The sequence below is a fragment of the Chroicocephalus ridibundus genome, chromosome 4 (assembly GCF_963924245.1).
Source record: "Chroicocephalus ridibundus chromosome 4, bChrRid1.1, whole genome shotgun sequence".
Taxonomy (NCBI): domain Eukaryota; kingdom Metazoa; phylum Chordata; class Aves; order Charadriiformes; family Laridae; genus Chroicocephalus; species Chroicocephalus ridibundus.
The window spans coordinates 52029336-52055977 of NC_086287.1; the positions used below are offsets into that span (position 1 = coordinate 52029336).

The 26642-nt window shown below is 45.1% G+C and overlaps 1 protein-coding gene across 3 annotated transcripts in view; it reads left to right on the forward strand.

Moving 5' to 3' along the window:
• The first annotated feature begins 816 nt into the window (after positions 1-816).
• The window catches only part of PAMR1 (peptidase domain containing associated with muscle regeneration 1), a 58531-nt gene continuing 32705 nt past the window's right edge, over positions 817-26642 (forward strand). For all 3 annotated transcript variants that reach the window (XM_063332297.1, XM_063332298.1, XM_063332299.1), the window contains exons 1-5: positions 817-1194; positions 13142-13318; positions 14080-14208; positions 20392-20506; positions 25663-25880. In XM_063332297.1, the coding sequence (XP_063188367.1) occupies positions 1122-1194; positions 13142-13318; positions 14080-14208; positions 20392-20506; positions 25663-25880 (712 nt within the window). In that variant the 5' untranslated portion in view covers positions 817-1121. The remainder of the gene's footprint in view (positions 1195-13141; positions 13319-14079; positions 14209-20391; positions 20507-25662; positions 25881-26642) is intronic.

Sequence of the window (26642 nt, forward strand, 5' to 3'; positions counted from 1 at the left end):
TTAAAGCTTTTTGAGATACTTGAGTTTCTACTCCAAAGCAAGTGCCAATATTCCAGTTTTTCCCCCTCACAGTATATGCAAATTTTGAAAACTTGTTACAGAAAATAACAAGAAATCAGAAAGTCTGATTTAGAACTATGAAACATTTCTTTTGAATAGTATTGAAAAATTGTGCAAGAAAATAATTAAAAAAAGTAAAGTATACTGCTATGAAATGTGGGCTGAAGACCAGATAAGATCAGTAGCATGTGCTAATAGAAAAGGCAAACCAAAATATGATACAGAGATAAAATCCAAATTAAATGGTCTTCTTTGTCTGGATTGAACAGTTCCTCAATATCAACATGTTCCGACAAAACGTTTCAATATTGCCAAAATTGCAATTCCTGGCAGAAATGGACTCCGTAAGAATGTTTTGACTAGCTCAAGTGCGTGTATGCCAAGTGATTCCTTTTGTGTTTTGTGGTTTTCATCCACTGTGGAGCAAACTTTTAGTAAGCCTCCTTCATTCATCTGCCCCACCATAGAAATGCACGTCTATTTTAAGCACATTGTGAAGTGGAACAGGTCACTCGGCCAGGCTGCCTGCCCGGTCACAGGAACGTGGGCCAAGAATCCCTCTCTACACCCACCTCATGCCCAGCCCCACCGTCAGGGGAAGCACCTCCGGGATGCATCAACCCCTGCAAGCCCAAAGGGAGCATGTAGAAAGTGCCTCCTTCTGGAGACGTCCGTAACTTCAGCTCACCCACAGCAACCGGGATGACTCATACAAATAGATATTCGCATTTCTGTTTCTTCCTCCTCTACGATACCTTTCTTTCTGAGATGAAAATCGCTATCTCAGAGCTGAGCACTGAGCCAATAAACCCATCAGAAAACAGATCGGCTGCCAGAGTCCAGAAAGGGTTAAGGCAGCAGTTGGAGAGGTTTGGGGTGACGTCGTGCTTCTGGACGCCTGAGAAGTCTCTTGAAGGTAGTTCCCCTCTGGTGAGGATGAGAGCGAGCTGAGGTCTGAAATCCGAGATCCCTTGCAGCCTGGAGCTGGTGAGGTCCCAGTAAAAGCTGTTTGCCTGCTCTCCCTTCCCAAGCAGTCACATCGCTGCACCGGCCTGGGCAGTATGGAGCGAGCCCCCTGGACACATGTAGGACTCACTCTCCTCCAGTTCCTGCTCATCTCCTGCTTGCCAAGAGGTACAGTAAGTGAGCGTGTGCGTTACCGGCACGGACGAATGAGTCTCTTTCCTTCAGTGTGGTCACTGGGTTTTGATCTCATGTGCTGCCAGGGAAGCAGAGAGATCTGCAGGGATGGTAATAATAGAAAGAAGGGGCTCTGTTTTATTTATTTTTTTCTTGCCGGCATGGAGTGTGTGTGGGGGAGGTTTGCCCAGGGATGAATTCCAGGAAAACTTAATAGCCTTAAAGAGAAACAACTGGCTGGATTTGTTTGCCAATGGCCATCAAGAAAATGGTATGCAATCACTTCATTTACTACTGCTTTTTTTTTCTCTCAACACTCAGTGCTAAGGAAATGATGATAAAAAGAGGCATTTAAGTCTCTGAATTGTAAAGCGCAATTTGTTTAGTTTGGCAAGACAGACTTTCCTCTCCAGCCCCAACACCAAAAATGAAGGCAAGGAAGGAAAAAAGTGAAGGAAAAAAAGAAAACAAAAGCCACACATTGTTTCCAATCTGAGCTTTAGTTCTGCCAATATTATTCTTTCAAAGGGGAAGCCTTGTTAAAGCAGAACGATCTTTTTTATACTCAAGCCTTGCTCTAGTTTCTGCTGAACCAGCATGTATGCTTACTTCTTGATAAGGTTAAGCAAAAAGCATTTACTGTTGAGTGCAAATTTGCTGTTGTTATGGCCACAAATGTGGTCTGTTTACACCTGGAGGTGGCTGAGGCTGCTTGCAGTAGCTCGCTGTCAGCATCGCAGGCTGCTTTCTTGGGAGTTGCAGCCCTAAGGACTGGGAGGTGAGGTGCCCTCAAATCACTTACACTTCAAGCTGCCACAGATTGTGGCTCTCCTCGCAAGGTAGGCACCTCTTACCAGGGGAGCCGTCAGGTATGCGGGCCCTCTGATTGCAATGGCTATAAATAATCAGTGTCAAGGACGGCACTTCAGAGTCTGCCTCTCCAGGGGCCACAGCAGAGGGTCTGCCTGCCTCTGCAGTGTCCTTCCCTGCCAGCCCCTCAGGGCCTAGCGTGCAGGTGACAGGTGGTGACCAGGGACATCTGCCCATCAGGCTGGCCACCAGCACCTGCAACTGTACTGGGGGACTAAACTCCTGACAAAGTTTCCCCCTGGGGCACGAGCACAGACAGTTTCTCCACGCTTTTGTCCCACCTGAACTGACTTGTGCCCATGGTGGCTTGTCCACAGCCGTGTGCCACCTTGCACACTGGCCAGGCAAGGTGGCTCCATGACACCTGCCTTAGCGGCACAGAAATAGCCCTGCTGGTGGCAAAGCAGCCCTAGGCATGGGCTGTCAGCTGTAGCTAGGTGGGAAACAAATCTCTCTTGCTGTGGGGGCAGCACATCTCTTTCATGACAAGAAGCGGGCCCGCAGAGCAGGCAGGCACTGGACTGCTAGGAGCCCACTCGGAAGCAGTGATGAGGGGAGGCAGGAGGAGGGACGATGATGGGCAATAGGACCTGAGGGCTGTGGGTCTGCGAGCTTGGGAGGGAGGATGCTGGTCCCCTCCAATATCAGTTCCTCATGTGCCAGGAACAGTGCAAGAAGGGCCTGGGGGACACATGGAAAAAAGCTGTCCCCTTCAATCCCTCTCCTTCCTCCTCGTGCCTCCCTTGGCCTGCTGCTGGTGGAGGGGTGGCACAGGCACTTGCCCAGCACACAGCTGGCAGCATGAGGAGGGGACTAGGAGCTCCCCTCCAGCAGTGGTGGGAGGGGCATTCAGAGTCAGGGTAGCAATTCAAAAGTGCTGTGGCCATAGCATGTCAGGGCAGGTTGGAAAATAACATTTTGCCTCCTCCCCACAGATGTATCCAATTTTTATCCATATTTATCACACCCAGTTGCACAGGGCCTGCCTCAAGAGTTGGGGGCAGGAGTTGGGGAGGTCTGGGAATTGATTTTGGAATAAACTTGAAGTGCAAGTGACTCATATTTCCTTAAAAATATATGTGTGTTTCTGCCTATCTAAACCCTTCCCAACCTCTCTTCCCCTCCCCCTCCAGCCTCTGTCTAGAGAAGTGAAGGCCAGATGCACTCAGACGCATCCAGATGCATTCAATCTTAGCAAATGGGTTACTTCAGTTCACATGTTTAGGTTCCTAGCATGGACAATGGGAAAGAGACTTGCTTTTTATTTTGGACAAAAGCTGAAGTTCCTCACTCTCGACCCCAAGGTCACCTCAAGGGCACTCCCAGGAGTCCCTGCAAGCCTGCTGGTGCCCAGGATTTGGCTTTCCATCACCTCAGAGGGAGCCCTCACCACTGCAGCGTCGTGCAGGTGCTGCTGGCAGCACGAGCTCCCTTGGGGTCATGGATGCACCTCTCCTTCCTGCAGGACCAGAGTGCAGGGGCATACAGGGAGGGAGGCCACAGGGCAGGGTGGCAAGCTATCAGCAGGGACGGAGGGCTGGCAGCCTAAGGGTATCTGCAGTCCTTGGTTAGGGCTGGACTACACACCCCGGAGGAGCTGCGAGGAGTAACATTTGAGATGGAGGCTCAGGGGTTTTGCTCCTGTCTGTGTGGACTACTTCTATCTGGGCAACATGAACTGCAAATAAACCGCCAATATGTTCCCAGGTCTCACACCATTACAGCAAGCAAGCACTCAAGATGGGTCCAGCACCACTCCTCCATGTTTATAACACAAGCACATTTTCATGTTATGTGGTCATGAATTTCAATACCGTTGCTGCTGCTTCTCCACAGATGCCCAAATATTCTCCCCTATTGCAGAAGTCCAGCTTTGCCCCCCAGACCCTATTAGCAATGGCTGGGCTCTCTAACATCATTGATGTTGTCACTAACTCAAAAGTGCTACGTTCATTACCTGTTCCTGTTCCTTGTCTTGCAGCACAGAGAAAACAAAATCACTTCCTGATCACACTAGTATAATTTTTCCAGCCGGAATAAACTCCTCTATCCCAGAAAGAAATCAAGGCCTGAAGGGTAATGTGACAATCTCTGCGTTTTAGCCTTGCCCTTATCCTGTCACAGCCCTTCTCGGATAAAAACACAAGGCCACAGTGCTGATAATAAGATCACAAATGCCAGCTCAAAATTATAGAGAAGAAACCGAAGGAGGGGGATGTTTAGGGCAGACTTCTTCAGGTTGCTTTAGATGCTAAAAACATCTTGGCTAGTGGTACAGATGGCCTGTAATTTAAATCCAACTATGACAAAAAGAGAGAGTAAAAGGAAGCTGTGTGGTGTTTTGAAGGCAAGGGGAAGATGCATGCAGAGGAGAACGGGGTTTAAACTGGAACTGGGTCTGAAATGTGGTGAAAGCATGAACACACGATGCAGCTCTCTGGGCCTGTGGCTCAACCAGCCTGTGCCTAAAGGGAAAGGAGGGGATATAAGGGCATCTTGGTACAAGGCAATGGGGAAAGGAGTAGAGTTTTTGATTCCAGAGGTTTGGAGTATGCCTCTATTTTGCATGTTACAGCTTACCATCAGGGAACAAGGGCTGCTGAAATGTAGGGAGAAAGGGAACGGGAAGTTTCCAATAGGAGCGAGCATCCTACCCTAGAGCTACCTGTCAGTACTCTCTGCAGCAGTGGGTAGAGCAGCCAAGAGGAGGGGCTGCAGGGCACGCAGGTTTATTGAAAGTGGAAAATGGCGGGAATGACGCAACCGGTTGGGCATCACAACTGAGGCAATGTTGGCTGAGGGGCAGTGGGATTACTGAGGCTTTAACAGTCTTAGAACGACCAAATTGACAATCCTGTTTTCAGTTAAGACTGGAAACAGAAAATCCTAGAGCTATTTGTGTTAATGCTGGTGTTGCATTAACCCACCGTCATACAGCTTAGATGGGCAAAGTCTAGACCTCACAAAGAGGAAGCACAATTTTTATTTGGCTTTCCTTTTACTTACACCAAGATACTTGATTTTTAACATGGACACAGCAAAATGAGGCAGTGTGGAGAGAGATACAAGCTTTGGAAGTCACATGGGAAATCCTGTTAAGGACCTGATGGAGACCTCAGAAATAATTTTTTTATTGAACTAATAATTTTTCTCTCCTTGCAGGAGAAGTGTTGTGAGTTTATGATTTGATTGTCATAGCATAGCTAAGAATAGAAGCTTACAAATGTAAAAAAGGCACTACTGTAAAAGCACAATGAAGCAAACCTATGGCCTATCAGGAACAACATCAGGACTATTTATTTCTGAATTTATATCTACTAAACACTACATGACAACAGTAAACCTGGAATAAAGACCCTCCTATTTGAAAACATTAGGCAGACCGGAATTCCTGAATCAAAGGAGAATGTGCATTAAGATTTTTTTCTCTGTGAAAAATGATCTGAATTGTTAAAAAGGTAGAGCTTAAGACAAGAGTGGCCTTATCCAGCAGAACACGGTTGTACTTACACTAGACAGGTTTTTAATGCACTTCTTAAACAGAATATATTTTCTGTAGTAGCTTAGTCTGCTTTCAACACAATCCTGCACTTGGCACTTAAAAAGGACAGTTGAGTTAATGCACATTTATTAAGTGGACACATTCACCTTAGTATAGTAGATTTCCCCCTGTGTTCATCCACTGGTTTTGATTTTTTAAAATAGAATTCCTTTTCTTCCCCTCTCTCCCCCCCCCCCCCCCCCAACTCCTACTGCTGTGTGAAAGCATACACTAATGACCAGGAAAGGATGCTAATGGACTCTCTAGGAGAAGCAGTCTAATTATGCAGCAAAGGTCTGCAACCCATAAAGAAAACACACCGAGTAAAACTAAAATGGGGATGTATTTTAGCTCCTCCTTTAATTATCCCAGCTGCTAAAAAGAATAATAGGTACATGATTTCTAAAGAGAAGCAAGTGTTTTTAGAGACAGCATTATCCCTTCCATCCTATTAACACATCTATTAGGAAAAAAGGCACGATTTGCACAATAGGTTATCTGAGGCAAAAAGAGGTTAAGAAACCTGCAGTTTCCTTCATTGTTAATGGTTTGGGGTACACCGTTTTCCAAGAGCCCCAGTAAAAGCATCTTAAAGGGAACAAACCTTCCCTTCCAAAGTCTATTTCTCCGGGCCTTAGTGAAATCAAAGAAGAGTCTTACTATTCATCACAATAGAGAGTCAGTTTCACCCAATATGTTTCTCATTTCCAGCTGACAAATTCTAGATCTCCTGTGTGCTCAGAGTTCTTGTTGTTAATGTTAACGTCCACACACATGATACCTATGGGCTGGGGCCCAGCTTTCATATCCATGCAATGACAGTAGAGCTGAGTAAGAAAGGAGCAGGATAAAACAGTAATAAACAGGAGACAGACCTAAAGAAAATGTTAGCTATTACTAGATTTCACCTCTGTTGGAGCTATTTTTTCTTTAAATGAGAAAGCTTCATTTCAAAATTATTACGTGGCCCAACACGCCCTAATAAGAGCGTTAAGATATTTGCTCCTTCAAAATCAAGTGCTCGTTTCTTCTGCAGAAGGCAGTAATTGTTATTGAGCATCATGCTTAAAAATTAAAATACAATCAATTAAAAAGGGGCATATTCTCATCAGAGGAATATGGACTGGTTGAATAATCACTTTGAAAAAAGCCATACTCTATCAATTCTAATTTTAGAGACATATCTGTTCATATCTGCTTTTATTTACAATGCACTGTTAATTCGTACAGCACTTTTCAAAGCAACTTGAAATAATGCTTCTTTGAGCCTAAGTAATGTCTTACCAATGTGCTGATGGATAAATTGAGGCAGGGAAGGAGAACTCATTTTTGCAGGATAACAGAATGGACTTGTAGGATGGCAAGTTACATCAGTTTAGACCAAGATATGGATGTCCTTATAACGCACTTTCTTTCATCTTTCAGGAGTTATGATAAATATATACATCCCTCAGGGTCCTAAGGTGCTCTTACTTTTGGAGGGCTGTAGAGCACATGTAGGTTGTAAATTTTTTCCGCCCCCAAGGACAGATGGAGATGGCAAACTGTTTTTCTGCTGCATCAGTCCTCTGATCCCTCCACATAGCAACTAATGGCAGCACAAAGATAGAAGTGGGTATGGGAAGCCAGGGAGAGAAAGGAGGAAGGTGTCCCATCTCAGCAGCAGCATGGGCCTATATCGGCTTAAAGTGACTTGCAGCCTAAAACAGTCATTCTTCCAAAGAAGTGTTAATTGGTGTAATCAGGCTTGCTTCAATTTACCTTAGTTATTAGCCTTATAATTTTCCCAGCTCTCAGACCTTTGGAACAGAAATCCCCTTTCTTTCTAGCAAGGTATCTATGACTGACAAATTCACCATGGCAAAGTGTGCTGAAGCTGAAGTTTTACCATGATGAGCTGCCTAACCCACCCCTGAGGCAGCAATGTGCTTGTGAATTTGTTCCCGAATCACCAAAGCTTTAAGCCTGACCTAGTAAGATAAACCAAAATTGAAGTTGGTTTACTTGAATATCCCAAGGTACAAACTGCAGTTGGTTAGAAGCTCACTAATATGCAGATCACACTTTATTTGTTTCCACGCCCTCAAACCCTTGCTCACAGGTTCCCCATAAACAACCTCCCTGAAAATGAAAGCTAATAACTCACTACATTCTCCACCACTGTCTTACATTTCATCTACATGAAGGGTCTCTCTTCCTCTTCCCTTATTTCTTTTTTCTTTATATGGCTGATGAACCTTTTGCTATTATTTTAATTTCCTTTGGAAGGTCAAACTCAGCTTGGCTTTTGGCAGTTTTTCCTTTGTTCCTGAGCTCTAAGGCATAGCTTGTTATGATGATCAGTCTGTTTTTCCATCCCTGATAGGTCTCTGCTTTTCCCTTGACTGGGCTCATTGTATATGCCACAGGATTCATCACTATCCTTTCCAGCAAACCTTGTAGCGAATAGAACTAGTGCTTTAAGATGGTTTATCCTTGCAGCTATTTTTTATTACTTGGGCATGCTTTTTAAACTCAGTGGCATAAGAACAAGTAACACATTTCCAGTCTTCAGGGTGAGTGCTAGTGGAGCCTTCACTTATCTTACAAGGAGACTTCTGTCTTTTCAGAATGGTGTGGTAAAAACTAGCCTTTTGGAAGGTTGCATTTCCACTCAATTTCAAACAGTGTTCCTGTCAAACTTCCGTCATGAACCTTCCCAAGTACTAACAGAAGAATTTCTTGTGTGGTTTTTATCACCTCATTTTCTGAAGCCCTACAGTTTGGAACAGGAAAGTATTTGAGGTTTAGTGAGGATGGAGATGGCTGAGTCATATGTGTGCCCAGACAATGAGGGTGATAGTAAAAACAGACACACTTGTGTCAGGGAGATGATGACCACATTGCTAACTGTTCAAGCCCCTCTGCTGCACACCAGGCTGACCAAGCACACCTTGGCCAAGAAAGTCAGCACATTTTGAAAAGGTGAAGCAAAAATAAGAAGTTAAAAGGGAATTCTGGGCCAGAGAAATTGAGGGATGTGGGTGAGCCTGGCAAGTCAAATCAGAGCTAGATTTGCTGCAACTTTGTAAAGTGAATGACAGTAGAAGCTTGATAGTCCATCAGATTAAAACTATTTACCCTTCAAGCTATTGCAGCACCAGGAATAACTTACTTGCACTCCTTCCCTTCACTGGCTTCTGCACGTTCGTGGTACAGAGGCAGGCAGACAAGCATCACTTTTAAAAATGCAAAAACACTGATTCAAGTCAAAACCAAGAGCAAACGCTTTGCCTTTGCAGTTTTGAGGATCTGTGGAGAAACTGAAGTCCTGTTACTGACAGGGGAAGTCAGTAAGCATTAAACTACTCAGCAAATTGGCTGTGCGTTTCATTCGGTGCCAGCTTCTCTGTAGATGTTCTTCACGTCTGCTTTTCAGCACCTCAGCTCCCAGTGCACGCTCAGTGGAGACCAGAGCAGGATCAGCCGTCTGTGTGGAGGGGTCCCACGTGGTCCTGCTGTATCTTCTCCTTGCTGCGACTTACCACCCATGCACAGGTCTTAACAGAGGAAGCTCAGGCCCACCTGTTAGCGAGGAGGGCTCCCCAAAGTGAGGAACCTTTGGCTCCTCCAAAGCCCTAGCTCACCACTGGGGAGCAGGGGAGATGGCAGCATCGCTTTGGTGAATTGCCATCACTGTAACTCAACCCTCGGAGTGATGCTGCAAACAGGGAGGACGTTGATTGGAAACATCCCTTCCTACTGCTGTCTTACAAAATCCATCACTGAGAGACTTGAGGATCTGAAATGTGCTACAGGGAGTAGGCAGTCTCGCTAGGTGCAGATGTCGGCAAAAAGTATGAATGTGTTGCCATCTGAACCTGGAAACGCATGAGAATTACCAGCCACCCATGTATGCCTCGGTCTTCGTCTCCCACCTCACTTGTCCCTCAGGGTGGACTGAAGGCATTGGGTGAAATGTTGTGGTGTGCTCTGCCAGGCTCCTGAGCCAAGATGGTGTTCCCTCTAGCACCTCCCCAGAGGTTTGTGTCTGTTCCCAACACAGACATTTCTTGCTTGGTTTCCATGGTCTTGAGTTGCTTCCATGTGTGCTTTTTATGCCTAGATTTAATGAGCTTTTCTTCCATGATTAAAATCCCCTAAATTAATTACCGGTTTATTTGCCTGTCTAGAGACTTGTTTGTTCTTTTCAGCTAAATATTTTGCATGGGTTGTCAAGCAGCTTCTTCCTGCTTCTCCCAAAATAAAGTAAAGCCACTTTCTGGACTATGTTTGATGCTGGGAGACGCAGCCACTGTCTACAAGCTAGGCTGCCTGCTTTGGAGGATTATCAAAGTCCAGCCCACAAAGCACCCCGCAATTATCTCTGCCACAGCTGGCCAAGGCCTGGTTTACAGTATTTTATTCAGTCAATAAATCTCTCCCTGCTCTTCTCTGCCTCCTTCTCTTCTGTTGGGGTCATAATGGCCAAGTGTGGGTGTGGGGAGCTGCCAGCGGTTACCATTCCCCAAACGCACAAGGGGGAGCAGGGTTATGTCTCTTCCTCCCTGGAGTTCAGGCTAAGCTCGGTAACACAAACAAACATTCATTACACACGCTAGCGTCTCTGTGCATCAGCCTTTTAAACTTCTGAGGGAAAGATACTTATGCAAAACAAAAGGGATCCTGTCATTATTAGAGGTGCATAAAGTCTTCACACAAATTTCTTTAAAGAATAGCTTTTACAAAACTTCAGAATAATAGGTTTAATGGTTTCTGTGAAGAAAATCCCAGAGAGGAACACTTAAAAAAAATCTCAAATCCACAAATTTCCTTGTCGAGGCTATATGTGTTGCCCAAACTGCAGCACCTGAGAACCTGAAAGGCAATTACATTGTCAGAAAACCAAAAGACAGTTTATTTTCATTGTCTTGGTTCAGACAAGGGCAAGAAGTGAGCAAACAGCATTTCTAGGAAGCAGCAAATGTATTTTTACATTCTTTAAGGGCCAAGATCTGCTGCTCCCATCTTAACATTAAATATTACCTTAAAGTCAACTTACGCTACAAATACACCCATTTGATTCACCAAGAATAAGTGTGGTATCTGTTTTTTGGCCCCATTGTGTACACAAGCTATACATGTAAAAATAAATATCTATAAGCAGACACACATTCCCTCTACACACAGACAAACACACGTGTAGTATTTTATGGAAGCATAGAGAAATTTAGGTTGAAAGGCACCTCTGGAGGTGATCTGGTCCAGCCCGTTTCTCAGAGTTGTGTTGTTAGCAGCCTTACCTTGCCAGGTTTTGAATTCCTGCAAGGATGGAGACATGCGTTAGTCACCCCAGTGCAACTTTGCCTGTGAACATTTGGATCATTTTACAGATAGCAATTTCTCTTGGGGAATTTATACATACAACCCAAATGGATATAGCTATTTTATTAATAAGCTTTAGCAATCTTGAGAGAAATTAGATTTCTAGCTTGAGTTGGGAAACATGAGAATTTGAAGGAAGCTTTGCAAAAGCTCCTGAGTGTTGAGCAGTTATTCATTACTTGGACTTTGAGGAATCCTCCTTCAACAAGAAGTGAGACCTCCACCCCCATACATCACAGAAAGAGCTATTTTCAGTCATGTATGGTGAGATGTGTCAAACTGAGTGTCAGTTCTAATAAGATAATTAGACACGTGTAATCAATTTGCTCTGGAATCTGAATCAGATACAGTTCATAGATAAATGGCTTCATTAAAAAAGAATAATAGCCATAGGTTAAGAAGTCCCAACTTGGCCAGGTTGATTGACTGCTGTTCTGGGAATTAGAAGGCATGAGTTTGATTCCTGGCTCTGCTGTTGTTTTTCTCTGGGACCTTGAGCAAAGTCACTTCACCTCCCTTGTTGCTTCAGTTTCCCATCTGGAAAAAGGACTTTGTAGGTCTACAGGCAAAAGGCTATATAATTGCTAAACACTAAGGCTATTTTTATGCAAGAATTTATTATTGGAATAAAAAATTACAGAACCTTACTGAATGACAGAGGTGGTTTTCTTTTTCTTTTTGGAATGATTATGGAGGCGAGGAGGGGGAACAGGGGAATAGTAAGGATTAGCACAAACCGCCTCCTGGTTTCCAAACTCAGAGTGGCAGTGGACTCTCCCCAGTCAGTACACCAGGCACAAGGGAAAGGCTCAGTTCTGAGGAGCATGAAGGGCTGAATTTCATTTCCCAGCCAAAAGGAAAAACAATAAGAAACAGTTTGGTGGTCACTTCTATATGTAGTCAGTAAATATCATTAGGAGAAAAGATAAGCTTCCAGGACCCAGGCTTCATGAGGTCATGAAGAATCAAGTGAGACAGTGGGGCAAGGTTCAATGGTAGGGAGCTCCAGCAGACACAGTAATTAGGTTATGAGGCGCAATGAAACAAAAAGCAGCAGTGTGAGAAGGGAGCCAGGTACAGTCACGGACAGGAGTGCTGCACCTTAGAGATGTATGGCTTGTTGCAATGACAAGGCAGCCCTGTTACTCAGAGTTTAAAACAAAAGGAAAAAGGATGTTACCTAACCACAATGAAAGAAAAAAAGAAAACAGGGGAGGAGAAAGGGAAGAAGAAAGAGACATCTCATTATGTTTCCTTCATGTCTCATCTTTCTAGTCTGCACTCTCTCTTTTTATCATCAAACTCCATAAAAGCACCCATCAGGTCTGTCAGCTGATTAGGAGACACACTGACAGCACTGTGCACTCATCAGATTTCATTTTGTAGAATTTAGTCAGGATGCTGTTGGAGAAAGATGGGATCTGCACTTACTGTGGCCGTCTGGAGTCACAATCTGAGGTCATTTCCTAAAAGGGCACTTCCAGCATAGCTTAAATATGATCATATGAGGTTATGCTAAATAATAAAAAGATATTAACAATGCTACCATATGAGAAATGCCAGAAAACCCAAACTTTTAAAATAATGAAAAATCTTGTTTCCTTTGGCAGTGAAGCCGAGTGTAACACTGTGTGCTTCTGAGTGAAAATAGGGAGTTAAACCAGCTAAAACCCAGCCTCAAAAGTGGCTTTTCCTCGTGGACGCTCTAGACTTCAGGAGTAGCAAATTCACAAACAGAAATACAACTAAAATATGCTGTTATAGTTTAAATAATCTATACTGCATGTAAGGCTGTAAATCAATACTGCAATCTGAGTAAGAGATTCTCATGTGACGTCATCCTCTGTAGTTTTTTTAAACTATTTTTCTCACCACAGAAGTGGGAAGGCCTTGCAGTCAAAAGACTGACGTGAACATATTCCTTCCCTCTTTTCTGTTTGCCTCCTCTGGCTGGCACTGCAAAGCTGCCTGGGTGTCCTTTAGACACCCAAACCAAGCTAACGTTTTGGCCACATGTTACCATGTAGTTTAGGATTTCCTGGGCCAAAGACCTTGGCCAGCCTCATGCCACACATGATCTGACAATTGCTGAATAATAGATCCTGTCAATCCTCGGCAGATAATGGATTATTTCTGTGTGTCCCCCTCTCTGTTCCCTGCTTGCAGAGTACACAGTGATCAATGAAAACTGCCCAGGCGCCGAGTGGAATATCATGTGTCGGGAGTGCTGCGAATACGACCAAATTGAGTGCATCTGCCCAGGACAGAAAGAAAGAGTGGGCTACACAATCCCCTGCTGCAGGAACGAGGAGAACGAGTGTGACTCCTGCTTAATCCACCCAGGTATGCTTAGGGCCACACTGTGTTCACAGCAGATCTTTGGCCAAGGCATCAGTACATAATGGTAGCTGCTGGGCAGGGGAGCAGTGAGGGCAGGCACACCTCCCTGAGGCATGCGATTGCCCCACATCTCCTCAGGAACTCCCTCTGTCATTCTGCTGACAGTAGCAAGACACTTGGCCAGGTGCCCGTGCAGCAGCTAGCATCATCGCCAGAAAAAAACCAACCACTTTCTACCAGCAGTGTTGTCCACAGGGTGTCTTGGACAGGCTTGGGAGCTGCCAAAGGGTGATGTTGCAGCTGGCTTCACACAAGGAACGTTTCATAGGTGCTCTGGGATGATCTGCATCCCCAAGCCAAGAAAGGAGAGATGACTTGGAACTCCGACTAGCAAGGAGGAAAGGGCAAAGTGAAAGGCAAGAGCAGGAGACAGGACCAGGTTAGAAGACATCAGAATCACTTAGGATAGGACTGAGTGGCACCAGCATCCACATTCAGACTCCTGAGAGAGGCGTTTACAGTCACAGCAATGAGATTTAGAGCTTTGGACGAGTCAGGCTGGGAGTTTGACTCCAAATTTCAGAGTCTGAACTGCCTAGGGTTTGGGGGTGGAGGTTGGGTACAGTTCACAGCGGGGAAGCTGTCAGCACCACAGCAGTCACTAACATCATTGGCATTTTTTGTGGGAAAGAGAGACAGGCTGCTCTTCTGCCCACAGGACAATCCACTTTGGCTTTCCTCTAATGCAGTGGCTCTCCTTTCAGGCTGCACCATTTTTGAGAACTGCAAGTCCTGTCGCAATGGCTCCTGGGGAGGGACACTTGACAACTTCTACATCAAGGGGATCTACTGTGCAGAGTGCAGAGCTGGCTGGTACGGAGGGGACTGCATGAGTAAGTGTCCTACATGGGCAGGGAGGCATGTCACAGATAGCGAGCGGTGGGACAAAGCCAGAGCCATGCTGTGCCTTTCCAGCTAGTCCTGTACGGTGAGTCTTTCAAGGGGCACAGGCAGGAGAGAGCTAACACGACCAGGCAGTAAGCAGATCTGCACTGGGGAAAACTTCTCTCCCAATGCTCATATGCTAAGGATTGACCTGGGCCCCAAATCACAGGAGGTTACGACCCTACTAAATTTCTGGTTTGTTTGGGTTTATTTTAAAACTTTTAACTACTGTGCCTCTGGAAATCTCCATTCTCAGCATTTCTTGGACATATTTCAGCATAACTGATTCCCCAGAGGCCTTCACCAAAGCATAAACATTTACAAGAGCAACCACTATATCAAAGGGCTTCTGCTCTGTCCTTCTTCAACCCCTGGGCTGCAGAACTAGCCCTGAGGAAGTCCCAGTGCTCTCTTCCTCCTTCGCACAGCTCCAATGCACTCCAAGGCAGCTCTGGAAAACAGTGTCTTGCAACTGCTAACAGTGCCGTGATGGACCAGGAGTGTTTCAGGCTCTGGTCGCAATATCTGAAGGTTTTTTTCCCAACAGCATACAAAAGCTCCTGCTTCTTGGATTTTGCTAAGCTTTTGGTCCCAATGCTATCTTTCAATTATGAATTCCATAAGCTAATTGGATGCAGTTTAAGATTAATATTTCCTTTACCAGTTTCCCACTGGTGAAGGTATAGCCTTTCATCAACCCTCTTTCAATTTTTGTTGGCTGTCTCTTTGTTCACATTTCACTGAAAGGGATGAAAGCAGAGTCTGCTTTCCCTACTCTGTTCTGTCCATTATTCTACACACCTTAGTCTTGTCTCCTCTTAGTCACTGATTTTAAAGCAATGATTGAACCTGATTTCCCAACAAAGCCCATGACCATTCAGGAGGTGAAAGCAAAAAAAAATAAAATCATTGCTTCAAATGGCAGAATGTGAGGAATCAACGTTTCAGCAACAGGATTAACTCAACCTTGGTGCTTCAGAAATTGATAAACTTCCGTAAGTTGAATCCCTTGCAGTTTATGATGTGATTTCTAATAGCACTTTAAAGTCCAGTTTGCTCTGGGTTGATGCTAGAGCTCCCCTGGCACTTTTTACAAGAGCAGGGCCAAGAAAGAATCATTAGCCTATCCTTAGCTAATTAGCTTCCTCCTCTGCCCAAATAGATCCCTTACCTACAGTTTATTTCAGCCTGCTCTGCCAACTCGTTTTTTAAAGCAAATACACCCTCACGCTGGAGTCTGTTCTGACATTTTTGCAATACTGAACTTTTGCAGAGCTGTGTTTTTCCTACTCTCCTTCCTTGCTCTTTTGAGGGAAGCAGCGTGACACCGAGGATGTAGTCTCTTTTGTGTGGTTCTTTGGTACTTCAAAGGCATGGCAGGATGGGCAGATAGTGCTACTGTCTCTTCCACTCTTAAAGAGAAGCACAGGGGACAGCTGTGTTCCCAGCACACTCCTGAGTTCCCCTGCTCTGTCTCTCGTGGCTATCTCACTTTTGGCCTTAGCTCAGGCATGCAGAGGCTGCATGTCCATGCAGAGTGCTGGCCTGCAGGCTCACAGCTATGTGGCTTTGGGTCTGGAGGGTGGCCAGTGAGTAGCCTTCGAACAACAGCGCGCATTGGCTGCTGGAGCAGTGGATGTGCTAACACAACTCATTTCGGAGAGTGACAGCCATCTCTCTTTGCCACCTGGCAGGTAGGATCACATCTGGAACTTTGCAGCCTGCCCCAGGTGCCTTGCCAGTGGGAGAGTGCCAATAAATCTCAGAAACACAAGGCAGCGCAACCACAGTAACTGGGGGATGTAATCTGTCTACTTTATCCTATATTGCAAATGCCGGTGCCCTCTGCGAGCAAGTGCGCGGATGGCACACAGGACCTGCACTGACCAAGCTGGTCGTTGTCACAAGCCGCACACAAAGCTTCACCCCACACCAGGTCGGCAGCTGCGGGGAGCAGTGTTGCCGCAGTGGCCAGAAAGGAGGACTCCCCCGGGCAGAGCTGTCCCCAGCTGGAGCTTCTTCCCCACGTTTTACCTTCTCCTGCCCAGCGAGGCCCGCGTCTACCCTGCCCTTGCGCCGAAAGCAATCGACCCGCAGACTGCACACTCCCCGCCCACACCTCAACGCTTTAGGGCGGTTGCCCAGAGCATGGGCCGGTGCGGAGGAGAGAGCCGGGGGTGTGGGCAGGCAGCCCCCGGGCTACCGGCAGGGCTCCGGGCCAAGCCTCCGCCGCTGCCGCCCGGGGAGTGCCGGCCTTTGTCTCCCTCTCGCGGGGCGCGGCAGACGTTGCCGCGAAGCACCGGCCCCGGCCTCGGCCTCCTGCTCCCGGGGCCAAGTGCGCCGGGGCCGGCCAAGAGGGCGAGCAGGCACCCCACCAGCTCCATCCCTTCACTACCGGACCGCCGTAACAAAACACCCTGGGCACTGCACGGCACGGTCCGGACTCCCCTCCCGCCGCGCAGCCTCCGCCGCTCAGCCCTCCCGCCGCGCCATTTCCCTCAGGCGCCCCGGCCCGCCCGCAGGCGCCGCGCGGCACCGCTGCCAGGCGGGCGCTAGGTGGCGCACGGGGGCTCCGGAGGAGGACGCGTCCCCAGGCCCGCTCCTGTCAGACAGGTGGGGAAATGGCCGCGCGGGTAGGCACAAGGGGATAAGGGCCTGGGATGCAGGACGCAGCCGCGATTTAGCCTATGGGCAGGATTAATGCCTATTTAATACTGCAGTGGTGTGGGAGGGCAGCCGTGGGGCAGGCCCTGGTTACCCCCAGGGGAGCCTGCAATTGTGAGGGCAGGGTGGGCCCTGGGAGCCGTTTCTGGGAATTGCCAGCAAAAATGGTGATGTGCCTGGAGGGCTGTGGCAAGGAAGTATCATGGGACAGCCCACGCAGCCATCTAGTTTGTACTGTCTGCTGGCATAGCCAGACACATGGACATGGCTGAAAAACAGCCAAAAGACACCATATCGTTTGGTAAAAAGAGAAATGGTATAGGGTAGTCCAGAGGAATGTTATGAGGAAAAAGCACGCTGAATAGAGTTAATTGGGTATGGGGACATTTCCTAATGGGACTGTTTATTGGATTGGACTATCGTGCTCTAAAAGGCACATCAGAATCTAAAACTGGAAGAAAAATGACCCTGCAGGAACCGTTCTTCTATACCCTACACTCCAACAGCGTTTGTCAACCTCCGATTGTCACGTTGCTTCAGAACACCTACTTCATGCAGTCCCTGCGATGAACAACAGTACTTGTTGTTTTGAAGACTTTGCAAACATGAGTGTTTCACATGGCCAACAAGCAACAGGGATCAACAAGGCGTGACAAGTGACAGCTGCCTTCCCGTATCAGCCTGTTTCTGAATACCAGTAACGTTTTTACTCTCATTCTCCTCTGTTCAGTCCTCTTGACCTTTGAAGGAGCCCCACATCGATGCTGTAGCACTTGAACAGCAGATAATGAGTTCTTACGGGAGGTCTCCTCAGGACATCTCCCTCCATCCCACTCCATGGGCTACAACTCAGAGGTCTCCTGAATTGTTTTCTTTTCTGTTACTAACAAGCCTTAGAGGAAATCTTACTGTGGTCCTGAAAGCCGCCTTTTTTCACGAACAGGAACGGAACAAGGATGTCGACACTCTGCCAAAGTGGATTATTTTTTTGTAAATGAGGCAGAAATTGCCAGCATTTGTGTTTAGGATGTAAATTATTTTTGATAGCTTTCCAGGTCTCCTGCGGATTCGGAATGGGAAGAGAAAAGACTCCTTTTGATCAACAGATGATTGAACTCTTGGTCTGGGGAGTTAGCCTAACTTCTAGAAGGGCTAGAGATACAAGACTACAGATCTGATGTGATTGCAAAGGTGCTTCGTGTGGCGAAGGGCAGTAGATCTGAGAACTTTCTTTTGGAGGCGGTCATTGAATGGCTCCTTTTTAGCCTCTGAGCCACGTGCTTTGCTGGCCAAACCTTATTCCTTGGCACCAGTGTTCAGAGAGTTTGGGCTGTACAACTGCAAACAGAAACATGCATTTAATATGCTGTGCACACAAGTATCTCATTGCACCAGTTCTTTGGCTTTCCTTTGTTAAATGCATCAGAAACTCAAAAGCCCTTCAGGATGAAAGGGTAACTTTCTTTGAGGTGGTCCAAGCTCCCTGTCAAACCATCTAAAGATTTCTAGCAGCTTTGTCTCAGGTTGTTATTGAGGCAGGAGCCAGCAGCAGCACAAGGTCCTGTTTCTTACTGTGGGAAGGAGCATTATCATGTGCACCACAGCGGATCCTGCTGTACTCACTGAATCCTAATATGGTTGCTGGGCACAGTCATTAATCCTTGCCTTTTACAGAGGGAACTAAGCAAGCCACAGAGAATGAAACACTTTTGAGGAACTCTTCTGAGCAGGATTTCTGTTTCCTTGGGTCCTGCTTAATTAAGGGTAACCGAGGGTAAATGAACAAAGAATATTTCATTTGAGCAACACATTCTTAAGAAGAAAGAGGAGTAATTGACCTGCAGTTTTCACGTTTCCCCATAGACCAGATGCAGCAGGAATGATTTCCAGACACTGAGATCAATGAGAACCGCAAATTGGTACTTCACCAAATCAGGTCACTGTCACCCTCTTTTCCCAGAGGAAGGAAGGGCCCTGAGGTGCGTATTAAAACCCACCATTTCAGTAGGAAACATTCATCCTGTGTTAGTGGTTAAAAGTTTAACGTCCCTCTTTGGAAACAGATGGAAGGAGCAGGGCTTCCTGTTGGACTAAAGAGGCAAAAAAAGCAAGAGAATTGCTGTGGAGGTCTTTTGGGTTATTTGTCTTTTTACTTATCCTCATTACCTGTGGTGCGCAGCCTGTCAGAGTTCCCTGGTTTGGCGATGCTTTTAGACTCATTTGCAATTTCTGGCTTACGGATACAGCCTCATCCCCCAGCAAAGCAACCAGGCTTACCAGGGAATGTAGCCATTCATAAAGACATACTCAGGAAAGTAGAAACTGAGAAATTATCTCTGTTTGGTGCATAATTTTGCTAGCACTTGAATTTACAGATCACAGAAGGTTCTACAAAGATCGCTAAACAACTTTGCCTCTTGCACAGAGGAAAATACCATTAGCTATATTTTATAGCTGGGGGAAAGGTAGAGGTTACCAAAGGTGAGAGAACTCTCTGAGCTAAAAATGTTCAGCATCCAAGATGAGGAATTAGGACAACTATCCTTTGACAGCTGCCTAGGGACAGCTGCAGGATAGTCATGAAAAGATATTGCTTCCTCAATGTGTGACCTTATCTGCTGTTTGTTCAGGTCATTATCTTCAGATGGTTTTCTCAGACTGCGCTGAAATGACCAGAGTATTTCATCTTATTCTGTTACTGGGCACTGAAGTACATTTCATAGTATGGTGAAATGCTGAGAGTGACACAGACAGAGTGGGACAGGAGGAGAGGAAGGGTAGGAATGAACCTGAGAGAAGGGATGCGGACTGTGTATTATATATGTGTTACATTAAGTCATTGGTGGAGGAGCTGTGATGGTTATATGTCTCCATTGGCATGGTGTCATTAACATTGAAGGATGATGTGGTAAATCCTGAGGACAAACAGATGTCTTCTTTAGGAATACATCAGCTGTTTTTCCTCCAAGAATCTCCTTGTGAAGGACTTGAAACTATGATGTTGGGTGCAACGGCTCCTCCTCTCATTGTTTTACTCACTTGAGCTAATTCAAATGTTTACTGTACCTTTGGTGCTTTCCTACCATCTTCCTCAGCTTCAGTGATTACACAGGTCAACATGAGATCCATCAAAACTGTTCTGAGGTGGAGTGTCAGCCAGGTGGGTGGGTGGGCTTAATGAGGCATGGGACAAAAGCTGTAAGAAATGGTTTCATGGGGCTGTGTTGCAAACCAGCAATCAACTAAAACTTTTCTAAGGGTGCTCTTCACCTAAACGATACTCTGAGTCATAACTCTTTATAGCCATAGTGTGGCTGTCCCATTATTTCATATACTGCCTTGTAAGAAAGTGTGTATCTTCCTAAGCCATTCTGTCTTCTCATTCCAGTGTTTTTGCTATATGTATTGTCTTCAAATGCCTCTTGAAGGTCCCTTATACAGATTTTTTTTCTTCTTTTGCTCCTCAGGGTGCGGGCAGGTTCTTCGGGCTTCTAGAGGTCAGATTTTGCTAGAGGGTTACCCGCTGAATGCACAATGCGAATGGACTATTCATGTTCAAGATGGATTTAACATTGAATTAAGGTAGGTCACATTGACTTTTAGCCAGTGCTGGTTTCAGATGGATATTGGGGCATGTGGATAACCAAGAGTCAATGAGGAGTTGACTGGGAGCTCTGAAGCAGTGAAGGTACTGCCACCACTTTGCATTTGGTACCTCACCTCTTTTCCCTGGTCTAGTTTGTGATAGGCAGCCACTGCACAAATCATCAACACTATGCCTTCAATTTCCCTTTAGGACAGCTGGATGATAAGGAGAGTTTCTCTGATATTGGGCAAAATGTATCTCTCTAGAGGTGTCTTCAAGACCTTGACACCAAAGCACCAAATATTTTCTGAAGAGTGTACTGGGCTGAACTAAGACATTCTTTGAAGAAAAGTTGTAGGAACATTTTGATGTGATGTCTCATGCCAGGAGAGTTGCCGATGGGACCTACCTTGCATTTAGCCTACATTTTCCCTCTCTTATTTTTCTTTCACTCATTTTACCAGCCCTGTCCTTTACCAGCCTCCGTTATTCCTCTTACCATTCCTATGTAATTGGTTCTCCTGCAAGTCATTGCTCCTCTGACCTGTGTATACTTAGACCTGTTAACCCACCGCTGCTGACTCAAGCTCACAGTTTTTTATTGGGTATCCTGCATAGTGCAGGAGAGCCCCTAACTGGGGTAATTAGTACTGTTTTCACATGTGTGTAGCAGGGAGCTGACACATGGAGCAGAAAGCTTGGCAGGGGATTGTATTCAAAACCCACTAGCTAGTAAAAAGAGTAGCTAAAGCCTTCACGTTGGTATTTCACCAGCTTTGGAACTCAGGCAAAAGAACTATGCTAGATACACAGATTTTTTCCTATATGGTTAAAGAAAGACTTAATATTTAATAAGAGGAAGAGAAATCAATTGAATAGAAAAGAAGAGCTTGTGGCATTCCCACATTAATATTTTTTTTTCAGACTTGCAAATGCCAGCCTATTGTGTAGTTATGAGCAGCTGCAATTATTGACTGGATAGGGTTGGAGAATCTTGGCTCTGGAGAAATGTTTAGGAGACAGGGGAGCAGTGCTGTGAGGAGCAGTTTTGTGTTCTCGTGACACAATTTTGCATCAGTCTCGGCAGCTATGAGCTGTGCATACCTTGTTTTTAAAAGATGTTGTTGGGTAGGTGTATGATTTCCACAGCACAAGCTCAGAGAGGTGGTAACCTGGTAATTTTTGCATTTCTGAATACGGCTTTGTCAATTGTAAGGCTTAAAAAGTGCTTCAGGAGCTACAGGTGTCACCCTGTCTTTACTTTTATGGTGGTGGGTGTGAGAGTGAAATGGATCCTGTGCGTGCACATCACTAGTGAAAGCACCCAGCTCTGAGTAAAGAGTTGACAGCCAGGTGGCACCAGGGACAAGGTACAAGAAAGGGAGGAAAGGCAGACATAACAGCAGTACTTGCTGTGGCTGTGCTAAGGAGATTCTCATCTGTTTTCAAGGCAGATGAATGGGGAGTGCTGTAAAGTAAGCTAACAGATGTACTAACTCTTTGGAGAAATCAGACCTCCATTCTAGACCATGAGGACCACCTACATGCATGTTAGGAAGATGTTAGTGTCATGTGAGATCTGTACAGTTCACTCCATTTACCTTTGCTATTACCAGAAGATGTAAAACTTCAATATGAGGGGCATCCTGCAGAGTACCTTTTTCTTTCTCCCTGTATCCATTGTTCCTACAGGCAACCAAACACAATACTAGGCGTCTCCTTGTTGTGACATAACATTACATTCCAACTGTGGAAGTCTCCAAGAGCGAAGCCTGAGCTACCAACTTTCTGTTTTCAGCAATTACATTTATCTGAGCTTGTGTTGAGGTGAGGTTGTTGAGCTGAGGTAGTGTTGAAGAAGCCTAAACCCCAGTGCCCAGCCTGAGCTGAGCTTGATGTCGGGGTGCCTAAAGATCCCAGCAGATGACACGGCACTTCTAGGAACTGATCAGGAAGTGTCCTGAATGTCCACACTTAATCCTGCCACCCTGCAAGTCAGGAGGCATAGGAGGAAGCCTCCAGGGCAAACACAGAACATGAGGACCTGTACCTACCTCACAAGGTAACCCTGGCATGTGTTCTGAATCAGCTGAGGTTTTCAAGGTGGACCACCTCATTTGGCCACCAAAGAAGAGGTACTTCAGCAGTTAGATATTGTGGGAAACAGGTATATTTAGCCTAAGGCTCCTTCTTTAGGCTACCAGAGTCTTCCTCCTGGGTCTGCCATCCATGCTGAATTGTTGTCTTTGCTGCATTTTCATATAAACATGCTGATCCCCTCTGTGGGTGCTAACTCTGCTTAGAGTTGTAACACACCACCAACGTTGTGCTGAATCAGCACAACTGATAACAAAACAACTCCTTTCTTCATTCTCTCTGTGCACAAATCCTGTTTGCTGCTACTCTGATGGCTTGCGAGGGCAGGGATAGGGACAGTGTGATATAGAGAGGAATGAAGTGCTTTGTCTCTGCTTATATAGGGCAGGGAGATTAAAACTCTCAGGAGCATAAACAAATCTTCCCTTGCTTCAAGCTGTGCCACACAGTTATTTGGGGATTGGCTAAGCAGGGTTATTTTGATAAATGGTACCCAGGTTGTGGTGATAGTTTGTTTTCTCTGCTTTTTTCCAGCCTTATTTTTCTTTGGGTTGTGATGTATAGGCTCCCTCAGCCCAAGCCATTTTAGGGATGTCATACCACAGTACAAGTAGCTCATAACTTTCAATCATTTTCTTTAATGTCTCAGCAGAGATGCAGTTTTAAGTATTTTCCTTTGTCTAGAAGCTTTCCTTAGATGGGTTGGTGAATGTATTCACGCTGCAGAAACTGATGAAATCAAGACAATAGTTTGCATTCCATTTTGTATTTGATGACCTATAGCACTAAATTAGCATGCTTAGTTTCATAATATCCAAGCGAATTATGATACAGTTACAGTTTCACAGGTGAGGGAACTGAGGTTCATTACGTTGCCTGTACCTGTTATTTAAACAGCAATAGACCTCGTGGTCTGTAAAGGGTCCCGTCAACTGAGCCATAGCCAAGAACTTTTGAAAAGCTTTGGCAGGTTTCCTGACCTGCCAATTCTGATTCTTAATCATGAGATCCTGTGTCATCAGTACAGTGTATCTGCTTCTGTGCTAAGTTAAATAAAATGCAAATCAGAGCCCCCTATGCCTTTCACATCTGCCACCGTTTTCATGATTTTTTAAAGCAGAGAATTGTTTTTTCTGCTTTTCTCTTGCTTTTCTCTACAATTAAAAACAATATTCTGTGTATGGCACTCTCCTTCTGTGCCTTCACTCTGTGTGAGTATCTCTTGATATTCTTTGTTCAGGAACACACTGCTAGACAGTTTACATCTATAAATAGGACTGCTCCCATTATATGGTGAGGATCCCAGGAATTTTCTTTCTGTGCTTACACACATACTTATTTTTAATCAGAAATGTACCAGTTCAGAGAACCAGTAAATAATTTCAGGATTGAGTCAGGATAAACTGTAGCCTGATAAGTGAGACAAAGATAAATGGGTTAATTTGTATTGCTCTATAACTTCCATAAGGGTAGATCCCTGGGGTATGGTCTGCCAGTGAAAGAATGTTTTGAAGATGTAGTGTATAACATGATGCCTGTGAGGATATCTCTGGCAAACCTGACAGAACTAGAATTCAACTTGTGCATTTTATGTAAAGCTTAGTTGAATTAATCTCTCTCTAATGCATATGACAAGTAGATGTCATTTCTTTCTTATTCTACATTCTACCAGAGGATTTAAAAAATGAGGGGCTCTGCTCCATTGGTATAGCTTCCTACAACTGATCATTCATTTCTCTGTATGTAGTGTGTTCCTTATGCTCTAAAACCAATCATATGACCTAAACAAAGGTGACTGAGTGAAGAGGCCTCTTAAGTCAGCTCATAAGTTGTCAAAGAAATGTCATTCCACATAACATGGGGGCCTCCTTAGTATGGGGGCCTGAGTCCCACGAACAGAAGAGAAGGAAATAGGCTCCAGTACTTTCTTGCCTCTCCAAATGGTGAGATCCAGCAGCAGATACAAAATGTGTCTATTTGTCTCACCTCTTTGATGTGAAAATGCAGTCTTTGCAAACCACCAGGCCCACGCTGTAATATGCAATATGGGAGATTTAGCCAAACCCTAAATACACGTCTGCAGTGCTAGGAGTTCTCAGGAAGACTAAGTATACAACAGTTCATTTATAAAATATTCTGATGAACGGTTAGTAGCATGGCCTCTCCCAGGCCCACATCTTCTCATTCCTATCTGCTGTACCAAGGCTGGGCCCAGCACCCCTTGCCATTCCTTATTCTCCAGAGGCACTTGCTGTTTCTCACTCTGTTTCTCATTCATATTCTGGTGGGATGCTTTGGCTTCGTGCCCTACTGAATTCAAACAGCAGCATATAACATTGCTGTTAACGAACAAGAGCCTCGTGCAGTGGCTGGATCAAAGCTAGGAAAGACAGACATTGTGGGAAAAGGCTTTAAGTATTTCCCTTCTGCATTAGCTCCTTTCCCTTATTTCTGCTCTCAAAAGAAGGGCAAGTGCCAGACATTGGGGATTTATTACCATTTTGCTTTCTAATGCAAAACATGCTGTAATGTTTTGGATTCCCTTTCTCTGCCTATTTCTGCTTCTGTTACATCCCCGAGCTTTCCTTGTACCCCTAATTGCTGACTTCAGAACATTACAATGTAAACAGCTTTTGAGTCTTTGTCTTTGATACTGTTACTTTCAGTACTTATAGCTTTACTTAGGGGAAACAGAACAATTTTTTCCAACAGCCATGATAGAAATATGCCCCCTAGCGTGTCTGAACCTAGGCGAAAGTTCTAACATTGTAATGTGGTTATGGACCTGATGCATGTGAACAGACTGTGTGACTTCAATTTGGACTTCACTGTTCTGCCACTTAAATGCTCTCATGGAGCATCTATGTAGAGATGAGCTGGCTTCCAAAGATCATGATGCAAAAATTGAGATGAATTGCATGGGACTTCATGTGGTTAGGGACTTGTTGATTCATTGAGGGCGGGGAGGCACTAACATAACTAAACATCCAAATAAATCAGAGTCACGGTGCACAGGTGAGAGTATGCAGTCTGATTGTGTGTCCTTGTTCCCAAGATTTTCCATGCTGAGCCTGGAGTTTGACTATACGTGCCAGTATGACTATGTGGAGGTCCGTGATGGGGACAATTTGGACAGCCGAATAATTAAGAAATTCTGTGGAAATGAGAGGCCACCTCCTATCCGGAGCACTGGGTCTTCACTCCATGTCCTCTTCCAGTCTGATGGATCCAAGAACTTTGATGGATTTCTTGCTGTCTTTGAAGAAATTACAGGTAAAATAATCCAAAAGTGGAACATGCCACTCATTAATTCAATTTCACTAATCTCTTTCCCTGTTTTGCTTCATTAAAAACTTTCATGCTGTGTTGCTGACAGCAGCTTACACAAAGTCAGTGCAGTGAAGATTCAAAAGCTGTCAGATGGCATGCGAATGTGAGGTTCTTCCAACAAAGACTGAATTCCTTCTACCTGTACAAAGAACAAGCACATCAGCCAGTACAGAAAAGTGGCCATTTTGTGAGACTTTTCTGTTTGAATCTGAGAATGAAGAGCACAGAAGGAAAGAGAGGAATGGGCATGTGTATCTGCAGTTGCAGAATTACTCAGGTGTTGCGTGCAGGAACAGAGTCACTGTCTCGATTAACAAAAACCTGATGCAAAGTCTCATAATTAGCTCAGTGAAAATGCCCTAACATAACTCTTGTGTTGGCTCATGTATCATACCATTAGGGCTTTAAAAAAAATATTTTCTTTAATAAAAAGAAAAAAAAGAAAAAAGAGGCATTTCCCATTCTGTCATGAACTCAGTGTTATCAATGACAGAAGCAGGGCTCCAGAATTCCTGTGTTTTTGTTAGTACTCAGTGCTAGAGTCCCCCCACACTGCTTTCCATCGTTTCATTCTGGCTGCAAAATAACATTGAAAATGTAGCTGGCTCCTCATTTTGCCATTGCATTTAAAGCAGCCTCTGTGCTCTTCCTGGATCTTCCTTGTTTAGCTATGTAGGGAATTTTGGTCAAATATATCCACAGTAC